Source organism: Panicum hallii, chromosome 2 (assembly GCF_002211085.1).
Source record: "Panicum hallii strain FIL2 chromosome 2, PHallii_v3.1, whole genome shotgun sequence".
NCBI lineage: Eukaryota > Viridiplantae > Streptophyta > Magnoliopsida > Poales > Poaceae > Panicum > Panicum hallii.
This window is the reverse complement of record NC_038043.1, coordinates 3,838,511-3,851,993: the sequence shown is the minus strand read 5'-3', so window position 1 is coordinate 3,851,993 and position 13,483 is coordinate 3,838,511. Positions and strand designations below refer to the sequence as shown.

Below are 13,483 nucleotides of genomic sequence, written 5' to 3'. Positions count from 1 at the left end.
TCCTCATCTATGTAATTAGTTTTTTAATTAAACTATATTTAATATTTTTAATTAGCGTCCAAACATCTGATGTGACAGGAGCAAAAATTTTACCATTTGCCCTTTTGCCATTTGCCCTTGGATCCAAACACCACCTTAGTTAATTCGCTTTAGAATCTTTATCGAGGATGTGTTAATATCCACGTGTCAGCACGATGGGCCACTTCCCAGACAGCTCAGAAGAGTGGCCGGAGGCCCAGAGGCATGGATGGGCTGCGGGTGGGTCCGCAGATCAGCATTTGGGCCTAGTTTACGAGCCGAAGGTTGAGAGAGGCCCAGCCCAAACGAAACAGCAGCAAACTGCAAAGTCCTCCGGATCCTTCGCTACCTCAACGCCGCCGTCGTGCATTTCATTTCGGCTTCCCGCTGCCAAGCATCATCAGCTGCAGAGGCATAGGCTCGTGACTGCTTCAACCAGATGTAGATGGTCTGCTGCTGCAAGATGATCCACGTTGCGTCTTCAAATTCAGAGTCATTTTGCGTCTTCAGATTCAGAGTCATTATGCCTCTTCAGATTCAGAGTGACTTTGGCATTCAGAGTCGGGTCTTCAGATTCAGACTTCAGGGCATCGTATTACTGTTAGTGGCATGGTTTTTTTAAGCATTGTGATTTGAACACCAAGATAGCTTCACATCGAAAATCAGCTCCCTTTTCTTGGGCTGATTTGCTGCAAGTCAGGTCTTTGAATTTAAATTTTGAACTCGACTAGAAAGACAAGCAAATTTGGCTCTTTTACTCCAACCTCAAGAGTAAATGGTTTGCACGGTTTGGCCTCAGAATTGCAGAGTGGCAGCATGGCTCGTGACGAGCCAATCAGCCCCGAAAGATGGTGTTCTTTTATGCGAAGTTTCTCATCACCGGCCATCAAACAAACTCACTTCTCCGATCCAAACAAAGTCTCAATGAAAAAGGCAACAAAAGGCCCAATAAAACGAACATGACTGAATCTCTTGATGAAAAGACGCATCGTGCAAAACCATTCAAACAGAGAGCTGGGGCGTATCAAGAGGGACATCAGAATTGCAGAGTTGGCAGCATGGCACGAGCCAATCAGCCCCGAAAGATGGTGTGTTTTGGTTGCATTTTTCATCACAGTCCAGCCAGTGACCACTCGAAGATCGATCCCAGCAAACGAAACAAAGAACAAACAAACAGAGAAAAAAATTCGAGACAATAGGAGGGCAACAATACAAAGAACCAGGAAACAAACCACCATGCTTTATGATCAAATCCAATCGAGAGAAACAATTAGGGCGCCGTAACTAGAGCAGCGAACGGCGTTGCGACGGCGGCGGCGGCGGAGGAAACCCTAGTCAGACATGGGATGGGGATGGATTGGCAAAGTGGGTAGTTTCTTTATAGGAGGTGGGGTGAAGTCCCAGCCGTTGGATTGGGTGTGGTGGAAAATAACAGGCTTCGGGTAGACCTAAACCTAAAGGCCCCAAATGGGCCTGGTCATGTCGGCCCAACGGAGAAGGAGCAACCCAAGCAATTCCAAACCGTTTGTACGAGCAAAACAAGTTTTCTTTGACCTAAGTAAAAAACAAATGTTCTCTTTGGTAGTTTGGAATTGTTTGCACTATATGTATCCTAGAAGAAATTATCTTTCAACTTTCCTCGAAAAAATTTCCAACAAGGATATGTATAAGAAAATTAGTAAAATCTATATATCTAGATTTGCCAAAACGACCTACAATTTAGAATAGAGGGAATAGTTCTTTTAAGACCTATGCATAAATCCTCAATTTACTAATGATAACTAAATTACTTATGTTTCCTTCACTTTTTCACTTTGTGCGCTAAATTTATGCCGGCTATATTTGCTTTCAAATTATTTTTTAGGATTAAGTGCATAAGGCCATAACTTTTGAGTGATGTGATTCGAGTTTCCTATTTGAAAATACATAATCACTCTTAATTTTAGAGCTTATTGGTCTGGGCACTCTTTGGAGTCCTTGTGAGAAGGACAATTTGAATTTTTTTGTACCTGTGTTAATAAGGAATATACAAAAATGCCTATTTACTCTAAGATCTCCGACCATTTGTTTTCCCAAGGATGATATAAATTTAATGCTTTCTTTGTAATTTTTTAAAATGGTCCATAGTATTTCTTATTAAATTGGACAATTTTTTTGAGGGCGTGATTGGTAAATGAGATTGTCCATTTTGCAAGCATGATGGTTTTCACCCTTGAAGTAGATGCCCCTATTTTACAACATAAATATGGTCGTATATAACTCTCAGTTGCACTGGTTGACATCTAAAACTGGCTACTAACTAGAGATAATCTAGCCAGATGTGGGAAGACGGTAGCTCATGTGTATTCCATGCTGAGAGAGCTGGTGTGCAGGGGGAATAGGCCCCGTTCCCACTCTGCTATATTGTTGTATCCTATCACTGGGTTATGAAAAGGTGATCTGAAAAAATCAGAAACGTATAGGAAGCCTGAACTTTGCTATGCTTGATAAAATAGAGATTTGCTTCTTGACAATTCTATTTATCTGTCAATCGACTTGCTGGCGCGTCCGATACTCCGATCATAAACGGATTCCCTTGACGGGCAGTTGACAAGGAGACACACCTAAAAATATTTGGAGACAAACTATCCCCACACTGGCAGTAGGTAGAAGGTAGAGTGAACAGGCAGGTGGAGATTGGTGTGTCCTACTAAAATTGCTAGTGCGTCTCTAATTACGATGAATGCTAGGTAGTGAATTTGTAGGCACGGAGCACCATGATAGCAAGGGAAGTATAGAGAGCGAGCGTGATTTTGACGTGATTTGTGCTACGTATTTGAAATTTCATTTCTTCGTGAATCTTGCATGTTTGTTTTGCGGTGTTGGCTATGTGTGTCAAGCCTAGTGTTTTCTTTACGCGTGTGTATAATAAAAACAATCCAACAACATAATATGTAAATCTATGATGCACCTAATGAAATATAATATAAACCTTGATTTTAGTGCTGCAACGCCAAAATAAAATTTAGATACTTCCAAGCGTGGAAACAAAGCGCGTGATTGGTTGGTGTATTTGGCTAGCCTGGCTCGCATTCCAGAGCCAGGCCCGAGCGGGACAGGCTTGGCGCAAGGGGTGGAGCCTAAGGGGGCTAGGGATCAAGCCCTCTACCTCTCTAATATCAATGGATACCACTTAGGTCCTCCTCTATTTTTGAATAAAGAATAAAGAAGAAAAGAGGAGGAGAAGAAGAAGAGAAGGGGAGAAAGAAGAAGAGAGAAGATGAGCCCCCCTCTTTAGTTGGCTGCTGGATTGTCGGCGCATGTAAGAGTGCTATGTTTGGTTGCCTGATTCTATTCAGTCTGGCTAGCTACAAGTATTGTTTGGTTACCTGCATTGCGCGGACCTAAAAAAGCTGAGCATCAAGAGCACTCGCTTGCATCCATGCTCGCTGGGAACGCCGATTTTGCCTGCATCTGCCGAGCCAGGCCCAGGACTCCCTTCTGCATGCGGCGAGCCAGACCGGAACCGGAGAGGTACATGTGCAACCAAACAATAGAATCTTGCATCTCGGGAATCTGACACATCAGGCATTGACCTCAGAATTTGAGGAAGGCTTCTGGTGACGAGTGTAACTGCGTACTGTGACCGAGGATGGTCGTGGTGCGCGGTGCGGTGGTGCCATGGACCATGGTGGCAATGGCGCCGCATCAGAGAGTGTGACGTAAGACGTTCGTGCGGAACCAGACCACCGATCGCACTCGCACGGCCGGTCGTGCCTGCATCACGTGCTTTCACTCGAATCGGCTCAGCTCAAACATCGCGGGTGCCTGCCCGCGCTGGCATGGGAGAGCCCCCGCACCCGCACCCGCGGCCCGCGGCCACCTCCACCGCCGGCGCGACGTCATGGCCGGAGCTCCTCGCGCCGTTCGACCTCTCCCGCCTCCGCGCCACGCTCTCCTCCCGCCCGCTCACCCCGCGCCGCCTCGCCCGCCTCCTCGCGCTCCCGCTCTCCCCGGCCACCTCCCTGCTCCTCCTCGACTGGTACGCGGCCTCCCACCCCGCGCTCTCGCCCTCCTCCCTCCCGCTCCGCCCCGTCCTCGCCGCCGCCGACCCGGACCGCGCGCTCGCGCTCCTCGACTCCGTCCCGCCCGCCCGCCTACCCCCGCTCCGCGAGTCCCTCCTGATCCCGCTCCTCCGCTCCCTGCCCCCCGGCCGCGCGCTCCACCTGCTCGACCAAATGCCCCGCCGCTTCGCCGTCGCCCCGTCCTTCCGCTCCTTCAACGTCGTGCTCTCCACGCTCGCGCGGGCCGACTGCCACGCCGACGCGCTGGCACTGTACCGCCGGATGCTCAGGGACGGCGTGCCGCCCACCACCTTCACCTTCGGGGTCGCCGCGCGCGCGCTCTGCCGCCTCGGCCGCGCCGACGAGGCCCTCGCGCTGCTCCGCGGGATGGCGCGCCACGGCTGTGTGCCCGACGCCGTGCTGTACCAGACGGTCATCCACGCGCTGTGCGACCAGGGCGGGGTCGCCGAGGCCGCCACGCTCCTCGACGAGATGTTCCTGATGGGTTGTCCAGCGGACGTGAACACCTTCGACGATGTCGTGCGCGGCCTGTGCGGGCTCGGGCGGGTGCGCGACGCGGCCAGGCTGGTGGAGAGGATGATGATGAAGGGGTGCACGCCGAGCGTTCTGACGTACGGGTTCCTCCTGGAGGGGCTGTGCAGAGCAAGGCAGGTGGATGAGGCGTTGGCAATGCTGGGGAGGGTACCAGAGGTTAACGTCGTGTTGTTTAACACGGTGATTGGTGGGTGCTTGGCTGAGGGGAAGCTGGCTAAGGCGACAGAACTGTATGAGATGATGGCCTCCAAAGGCTGCCCGCCAGATGTGCACACATACAATATATTGATACATGGTCTTTGCAAGCTTGGGAGGATTGGTTCGGCTATGCGGATTCTTGGTGTGATGGAGGAGAAGGGTTATGCTCCTAATGTCGTGACCTACACGACCTTGCTGCATTCTTTTTGCAGGAATGGCATGTGGGAAGACACAAGAGCAATGCTGGACCAGATGTTGGTGAAGGGCTTGATTATGAATTCCCAAGGATACAATGGAATGATATATGCGATATGCAAGGATGGCAGGTTTGATGATGCAATGAGGCTTGTCCAAGAGATGAAGAATCAGGGGTGCAAGCCTGATATTTGCACGTACAATACAATAATTTATCATTTGTGCAACAATGACAGGATGGAGGAGGCGGAACATCTTTTTGGAAACTTACTTGAAGAGGGTGTTGTCGCCAATGGAATAACTTATAACACTCTCATTCATGCACTTCTGCGTAATGGAAGGTGGCAGCAGGGCCTGAGGCTTGCTAATGAAATGGTACTTCATGGCTGCTCACTAGATGTTATTAGCTACAATGGGCTGATAAAAGCCCTCTGCAAAGAGGGGAATGTTGATCGGAGTATGGGGTTGCTTCAGGAAATGATGGAAAAGGGAATTAAGCCAAATAATTTCTCATACAACATCCTGATCAGTGAGCTCTGCAAAGCAAGGAAGGTACGCGATGCACTAGAGCTCTCAAAGGAGATGTTGAATCAAGGACTCACTCCTGATATTGTGACTTACAATACCCTCATAAATGGATTGTGCAAAATGGGATGGACACATGCTGCTTTAAATCTCCTAGAGAAGCTACCCAACGAAAATGTGCATCCTGATATTATCACATATAATATTCTCATTAGTTGGCACTGCAAAGTCAGATTGATTGATGATGCGGCTATGCTTCTAAACAAAGCAGTAAGTGGAGGGATAGTTCCTAATGAGCGAACTTGGGGAATGATGGTGCAAAATTTGGTCAGGCAGCCAGCCAATCTCGAGGTGTATTAGAAGGTTTTAGTGTATATGCTGTATGTTGTAATGGCTGTCATGGTTTTGGTACTATGTGAAGCTTGGTATGTTTTGAAGATCAAAATGAAGCGCATCTTGCCTTCCAGCACACCGTTCGTCATGCATGTTGATCTGGTACATATTTCTTCTCCAGTTACAACTTGTACCATCAATGTTCCTAATGAGCGAACTTGGGAATGTTACATATTTCTTTCCCATCTGTATGCCTAGTGACACTAATAAAAAATAATTGGAATACTTTGATCTGTACTCACAAATAAATTTACAAAGGTAATAACTTCTTATAATTTGTGCCTGTCCCATTGCAATTTGCAAAATTACCCCTGCTTCTAAATTTTTCTTTGGTAGAAGAATTGGTTATTCCTTTGAAAATCTTGACCCTACCCTGTTCTTGTGAACTCTAGAAATTAAGAAATCTGTTGTAAGCATTCATGAACTGTATTTGTATACCTTTTTCATTGCCATGATCATGATGGAAAATAAGGATACGTACTCAACTGAAACAATGGACATCTTTATTCAAGTAATAACATTAATAAAAAAACTCGACCATGTGGGAAATATGTGCCCCTGGGTTTGCCTTAAGAGATGGGAGTACTGAACCCTTTAGGGAGGTAGTCACAAGCTGTGAGGACCTGGGTTTGAGCTGGGGTGGGCAACCTTTTCTACTTGGGGGCTCTACCAACTGAGCTATCACTTTTTTTTTCTCAGTACTTATGCAAAATAATTAGTTAAATGCATGAAATATATCACAGCTGACATACAACACTTGAACTTTGCAGAACTGTTGCAGTCTCTCAGAATACTGATTTAGCGTGATAGCAAACATATTAGCCGATTCTTTGAGATAGTTCGGCCATAATGTTGGCAGGAAAATGCCTGAATGGGAAAGGAAGGGAAAGTTTCTAGTAGTGCAGTGATCATATTTGTGAGTGATACATAATGGACCTTTCTACCTGTCCAGTTGCACATCCTATCTGCAGTATTGAACCACCCCAAGGTACAAAACTCTGAGTAGGCAAGTAAAATATCTAGGTAGGCATACTTTCTTACATCACCTTTTTTGGAGTATGAAAACAGGTGCACCTCAAATTTTATTTCCACATGTTGTCTTGAAGTTTGCCACAATTTGTTCACAGTTTGTTCTTCAGAATATAACTACTTTAATTGAGGTGCCCAAGGGTAATTCTAGGGAATAGTCTAGCTTGATGGGATCTTTCTGTTGTGGAGTAGCAAATGCACTGTAGGTTTCATTTGAACTTTTGGGCATAGCCAGCTTATCATTGTATTTGTGGGCTTTTACTGGGTTCTCCATAAATGAGTTGAGTATCAATTGACTTGGTAAATTAGAGATAAAGTTACTATGCTTTTTTTTTCCAAAGGTAGGGATTTATACAATAACTGTACGGATTTTCCAATGACTAGGAATCTGGTTTGGTGCAGGATCAATACCTTGATACTTTAAATAAACAAAATAGTGACACGATGCTTACTTTATGCCGGAGCTGTAAAACTATTGTTTTTATTTTTAGTTTAAGCCATAGTAGCTGCATTCAGGTGGGGGCCATTGTAGAGGTGAAACACCAACACTTGGATCTTAAACATGATATACTGTGCTATGGAGACCAATATAGTAAATTCGAGCTCAATGTATTGTATAGGTATTGGCTAACTAATCAATCATATGGAGGCATAGGAAGAAGGGCACATAGACTAGCCCAGTATGGCCTCCATGAGGCTCTGCCTCTGCTGGTGGCTGATAATTGTCAATCTGGGACTGGGATGGATTAACGATTCCCATGAAAATAGCATGCTTGCATTGAAAAAGTAATTAAGCTCTTCGTGTCATTCCGTTAAACTGGATGGTACCACAAGCTGAAATCATGGACTTTTATCTACTGTGCCTTTCCTGTAGCTACTAGCTATGCAATATATGTTTTATTTGGCGGCTGAAAGCTAACTTATATAGTTTCGTGTTTTCTCGTTATGTTATCCAGTGGCAGAGAGCAAGCGAGGGCCCATGAATCACAGCGTCTCTGTGACTGTGACTCCGTGGGTTGGGTGGCGATGGTTTGTGAACTCGTGGTAATGTGACAAAGCATTTCTGTGGTGGTTGAGGCGAACGTTCAGTTACCTGAGATATTGTCATGTGGGTTTAAGTCGGTCCCTGGAAATCCAAGAAATCATGTTGGTGGCAAAGGAAAGCATGCCAGGCCGGGCTCCCTCAGGTACAGCAATCTTATACGCTCGTGTACATTTCCATCTTCTGAAGCATAAATTTAACCCAAGCATTTCCCAACTCAGTGCAGCACAACATGGCTGGAGCCTGGAGGGAGCTTCCCCTCTGCTCCCATCATTTCTCCTCTGCGCTCCCAGCATGGCAAGGGCGTTCACCGGGTCGGGACCAGTGACACCGGCAGCCGGGGCACCACCTCACCGTCCCTCCTAGACCAGCGCGCGGGCGCGGCTCGGGTGCAGACGCAAAGCAAGCGTGGCGACTCCGTTGCTCCCAAGGCTTCCCCAAAGCACGATGCGCCCACGGCCGAGGCGGCGGCGGCCACAGCCCCATATGCGTGCGTGCGAGCGAACTGGAGGGGGAGCTGTTACCGTTCGTCGCGCTAGCTTCTTTTTTTGTTTACCCTTGGACGCCGCGGCTGTCTGCTCGAAACTGCAAACGGCTTTGCCTCGATCTACCTGCGTTCTCGTGCGAGCGCGGGACGCAAAGCCTGTGGTCAGCCGGGCAGTAAGATAAGATCCTGCGGCGGCGAAGCCGAAGCCGAAGCCGAAGCCGAAGCCACTGGTACGTGCCGGTGTCCAGCCGGCCAAGGGTCCAGCTCATCGGTTAATTAATACTTATAATAATTGATTAATTAGCCGTTGGGTGATTCATGGATGCGGTTGCTGTGGAGGTCGTGCGGCTTCGGCACAACGGAGTCCGAGGACGTCGTCGGAGTCGGGAGACTTTTGGCCGTCGGAGACGGAGGGGATACAGGCAGCACGGTGAGCGTGCGAGGCGACGCGCGCGCACGCACGCACGCGTCGGCGGCGGCCTCGGCCTCGCGTCTCGCCGCCCCTCGAGACACCACGGGCACGGCGCAGGCCTGCGCCGGTCGCTGGCGCCGCAGTGAACCTAACCTGGGGGCGTGGGTCCCTTCTCTTCTCTGAGACCTTGACCTACCCCACCTGGCAGTACGATCTGTCACGCGTAACAGTTGTTTACTCGGTCAAAATGCACCACCGTCTCCTTTCACCGTGTGCTCGTCTACGTGCATACTCCAGGGCTCCGCTTACCCGGAGGGGAGGAAATTACTACCAGTAAAAGTTGTTGGGTCCTAAAAATAAGTTGATTTTTTTTAACCGCGCTAACGCAAAGGGAGGCAGGAGGCGGCGAGGTAGCGGTGGGAGGTGAGCACCCACCACGCCGTCGTCATGGGCCTGCGCGCACGCGTCGGCCTCGCCGTCGGTCGCCGCCGCCCACGCGCCTCTCGAGACGGCACGAGCGCAGCGCAGGCCTGCTGCGCGCACGCTCACCTCCTGGAACTCTAGAGGCGACGACGACCTGGCAGCGAGATCCTGCCCGGTCAGTGACGCCGGGCCCCACCCTCGCAGTACCCGCCCCGCCACCGCCACTCCCTGCTGCGCTCAGCTCAGCTCAGCCAGCAGCAGCAGCCGCCCGGCAGTGCTCAAACCTCACTCCTCGCCGTTTCTTCAGTTTCTCCGCGAGTAAAACCAGTAAAAAAAAAAGCTCGCCGTAACCTGTCGACCCAGTCAACACGAAAGCTGCTCGCAACAGAGCTCAGCTGATGAGATGACTCCATCACCAACACTGTTTGCAACATTGCCACTAGAGAATCGAGAAGAGAAGTAGCTGTAGTAGACTGGTTTTTTACAAGTGCCTCTTCAATGAAATCACAAGCCTGACATGACCTGACGAACATGGTACAGTAGTACAGGTAGTTCAGAGCCTCAGGTCATGGCGACGAGGCCTGTTCTTCCTTCGTCTTTCCTCTCAGCACCAGGGGACGAGGAACCGCAAACCGCCAGGTTCCTTCCGTTCCCCCGGCGGCGGAGAACCGAAACTTCCGCAGCAACAAAAAGGAAAAAGAAGGGACAAAAAGAAGCGTTTTTTCTCTCTATTTTCCGAGGAGCCGGAAAACCGCTAAAACACCTGGAGCCGGCCCTCGGACGGATCGATAATCGCGAAGAGAAAAAAAGGCGACAAAATGAAGATTTGGGTGGAGTTCTTGGGTCGATCAGCTAGCTAGTGGCCGCAGGAGGAGGGTGCTCGTTAGCGTTATTCGATCCGGCACGCCGCCGCGCGGGGGATCAGAGCACGGAGGCGAGCCCCGTGACAACCTTCCCCTTGGCCTGCGGCGGCGGCGCCGGCGGAGGCGGGCTCTGCTTGCTCGCCTCGGGGTCCTGCGGGCGCCACGGCGACGGCGACACCACCACCGTGATCTTCTTCTCCTCGCCGGTGGTGTCGTCCGGCGCCTTCGGCTTCTCGTCGAACCGCAGCTCGAACTCGCCGGAGAAGCTGCCAGCGGACACCGGTGTGGCGACCGCCGGCGGCTTGTCCGCGACGCCGGTGCGGGCGTGCGGGGACAGCCACTTGGCGCGCATGTACTCGGGCTTGCGCCACGGCGGGAAGTGGAGCCCGCGCTTCCGGAGGCTCTGCCGCGCGGCGTCGGCGACGAGGGCCACGACCCGGCCGAGCCGGTCGGGGGTGCCCACGAACAGCGGCGGCAGCGCCTGCAGCGCCGCGCGGTACGCCTTGGTGGGCCGCGCCACCTCGAACTCCGACCGGAAGTCCACCTCCACCACGAGGCGGGTCGCCGTCGCCGCCCCGGCCCCTGCCCCGGGCCCGGGCTCCACCACCACCACCGCGTCGATGTACTCGTGCTCCCCCGCCGGGTGCGAGGGGCCCTTGTCCCACCGCGACGTGCACACGGCGGCGTCGTACCCGAGCGCCCGGAGCCCGTCCGCCACCGCGCGCCGGACGTCCGCCTTCTTCCGACCGGACCCGTAGCCGCCCTTGCCGCACCGCTCGGCGATCCGCGACGCGTCGGCGAGGAGGTTCCGCTCCGCCGTGCTCGCGCACTGCACCAGGCCCTGCCACGGACGCCGAAAGGGGGAGGAAAACAAAATCAGTTCGTGGACGCACTCGACGACGAGCGATTGATTCTTCCGGAAGCGATACGAAATGAGTCCGGACAAGAGACGCTACCTTGAGCAGCTCCAAGGCATCGCCGGCCGCGGCTGGCGCGGCGGCGGGGGCGGAGGCGGAGGGGAGGAAGTAGTCGAAGTCCTCGTCGTCGCTGCCGTCCTGGTTGCCGTTGAAGCAGTTGCAGCGGCCCCGCGGGGGCCGCTCCACCACGGCCGCGTTGTCCTCCATGAAGCTCAGCACCATCCGGTCCAGCCCCAACGACCCGACCTCGGCGTCCCCGGCGGCCGGCGGCCTCTCCTCCTTCTCCCTCTCCTTGCCGTCCGCGGCCAGGCGCTCGGCCGGGGTCACCCGCACCATCAGCCGCCGGAACATGGACACCCTCGGCGGCGCCGGCGGCCTTCCCTCCATCGCGCCCTGCTGGCTCCTGACCGGGAACAGAAACGTCATCGACCGCCGGCAACCACCGCACCCTCTCCACACACCCAACAACCACCTCCCTCGCTCGACAGACCAAGAATGACGGCCGCCGCGTGCCTTGTTTAGAACTGAACGGTACCTAACTACACCGTCCTAGTTGTGGTATTCGCTCACAGGAGGCTCGCCGGCGTCGGCCATGTCCGGCGGGTCGCGCTCTCTTCTTCTCCACGCGGACGGAGACGGAGGAGTGAGACAGTGGAGTTACCCGCGAGGTCTTATAAAGAGGGAGGCCGGAGAGGGAGGAAGGGTGGGTGACGGGGCGCGTGGGTGGGCCCGCCGAGTACGTGGCGTAGTGGGTGGAGGCGGTGTGGGGACGGGGGCGAGGACGACGTTGACAGGTGGGCCCGAGCGGTGGGTCACGGTGTTGTTGCCGCTGAGGGACAGGGAACTCCGTGGGCGCAAGATGAAGTGACAGATTTGCCCCTGGCCGTCGTGAGGCCGAGGGAGAGGAACGAAGTGCCGTATAGGCAGGGGTAGTCCAGGGATTTCTGTGGAAAAGGTGATTTGGGTGTCGAATGGCGAGTTTGCTCTTCTTGGAATTTGCCCTTGTCTCCGCTGCCCGTGGTTTTGTGCGTGAATGGTAGAAGAATCAAGGCAAAAGTACTGACAGAGAGGTGTGCACTTCTTGTAATTACTGGTTTCAGCATTATAACGTTGAAACAGAAAAATTGGGATTAGGACAGCTATTTAAGCTGATGAGGGAAATTTATAGAATTTTTAAGACAAAATATTTATAGAATATATGTTGCGGTTGTGGATGAAAAGAATTACAAGTCTCCTAAATTCTACGAGTTGATGTGAATAGATATTTATATATTGGGAAATCACAATAAGTCTCGTGTTTGATCATACACAGACTAATAAGACTCGCCGTGACCATCTTGAATGACTTTATTCCTCCATATTGTGTGGCTTATTTTTCTCAAAACGTGTCATTTTTCCATTAACGTCGGTAGCTTTACCAATCAAAACATCACACAACTAACGATCTTGACCATTCTAGGTAGAGTAGATCTTCACTCTAATACTACCTGCTTTACCAAAGGCGGGAAGGAAAGCGTCATCGGCCTTGCCGTCCCAAAAAAACCAACAGCTGGTGTCAAAGCCGTAAACTAGTCACATAGCCAGGGGCAAATCAGGAAAAGGCCATAGTCACATAGTCACTGGGGACGCCGCTGCCCCTGCCCGCGTACTGCGGGGGGGACACGCGGCGCGCGGCGCGTGGCCCGGGCGCACCGGCGACAGCGACGGCCACAGGCGCGTCACGCAGGGGGCGATGCCTTCCGTGTACTGTGCGGAAAGCGCGAGCCCGCCACAGGAAGAGCGGCCGCGGCGTGCCCCACGGGATCTCGTGTGCCGGGCCACCTGTGCCCCCCTTTCCTTTTCCTTCCCCCCGTGGCTTTTCCGTTTCCTGGCGCCTTTGCTTTCCTTTGCCTGGTCCGGCCGGGCAGCGGCTGGATTGGTTGCGAGGTGGTCTTGGCCTGTTGTAGCTGGAGGCTCTAAAATATGCTGGTGAGTGAAAAAAGATTTTCTGTTCTTGGTAGTTACTAATTTTGTGAAGGCATTGGTATTTTGTACGAGCTATGTGTTTTTTTCTATATGGGTGATCTTGTTTGTTTCTCTCCTTTTTACCAAATTAATATTTGACCTATAAATTATACTCTGAAAAGATAATACATTTTCTGTTTATCACATATGCTTTCGCTCCTAGTTCTCACCTTGGTGCTGCTACTTTCTTGTCAGCGTAAGTTTATTAGTTTTATGAATGAAATTGCAAGCGGATAGTCATGTAAAATGTTCCTTGCTTAGTGAGCATGGCTTTGTCTTTTTCCACTTGATTGTTTTATCTGGATTTTGAGGGACTGTTTTGCTAAAGAGATAGCGATGGAACACATTCTGTGTATGACTTTTTACCATATAAAACTTA

General features: G+C 51.5%; 2 protein-coding genes and 2 non-coding genes across 8 annotated transcripts; 1 reads left to right on the top strand and 3 right to left on the bottom strand.

Annotated features, from left to right (window-relative positions):
• Positions 1 to 808: 808 nt before the first annotated feature.
• LOC112883651 lies at positions 809 to 904 on the bottom strand. Its single transcript, XR_003226906.1, has one exon. It is a non-coding gene; the product is annotated as a small nucleolar RNA SNORD96 family (small nucleolar RNA).
• A 145-nt stretch (positions 905 to 1,049) lies between these two features.
• On the bottom strand, positions 1,050 to 1,138 carry LOC112883652. The gene has a single exon (XR_003226907.1). It is a non-coding gene; the product is annotated as a small nucleolar RNA SNORD96 family (small nucleolar RNA).
• A 2,519-nt stretch (positions 1,139 to 3,657) lies between these two features.
• Positions 3,658 to 9,624, top strand: LOC112880565 (pentatricopeptide repeat-containing protein At5g64320, mitochondrial). Of its 5 annotated transcripts, XM_025945259.1 has the most exons (5): positions 3,658 to 6,029; positions 6,698 to 6,950; positions 7,913 to 8,143; positions 8,220 to 8,715; positions 8,825 to 9,624. In XM_025945259.1, the coding sequence occupies exon 1, from the start codon at positions 3,840 to 3,842 to the stop codon at positions 5,892 to 5,894; it is 2,055 nt and encodes a 684-aa protein (XP_025801044.1). In that variant the 5' UTR covers positions 3,658 to 3,839; the 3' UTR covers positions 5,895 to 6,029; positions 6,698 to 6,950; positions 7,913 to 8,143; positions 8,220 to 8,715; positions 8,825 to 9,624. The 5 variants fall into 5 exon arrangements, with proteins under 5 accessions (XP_025801044.1, XP_025801045.1, XP_025801046.1 ...); XM_025945260.1 differs by lacking the exon at positions 8,825 to 9,624 and having other exon boundaries at positions 6,698 to 6,915; positions 8,220 to 8,804; XM_025945261.1 differs by lacking the exon at positions 8,825 to 9,624 and having other exon boundaries at positions 8,225 to 8,804.
• A 173-nt stretch (positions 9,625 to 9,797) lies between these two features.
• On the bottom strand, positions 9,798 to 11,754 carry LOC112880567. The gene is made up of 2 exons (XM_025945263.1): positions 11,140 to 11,754; positions 9,798 to 11,024 (listed from the first exon to the last, which is right to left on the bottom strand). Exons 1-2 carry the CDS (start codon positions 11,524 to 11,526, stop codon positions 10,242 to 10,244), a joined length of 1,170 nt encoding a protein of 389 aa, XP_025801048.1. The 5' UTR covers positions 11,527 to 11,754; the 3' UTR covers positions 9,798 to 10,241.
• Between the last annotated feature and the right edge of the window lie 1,729 nt (positions 11,755 to 13,483).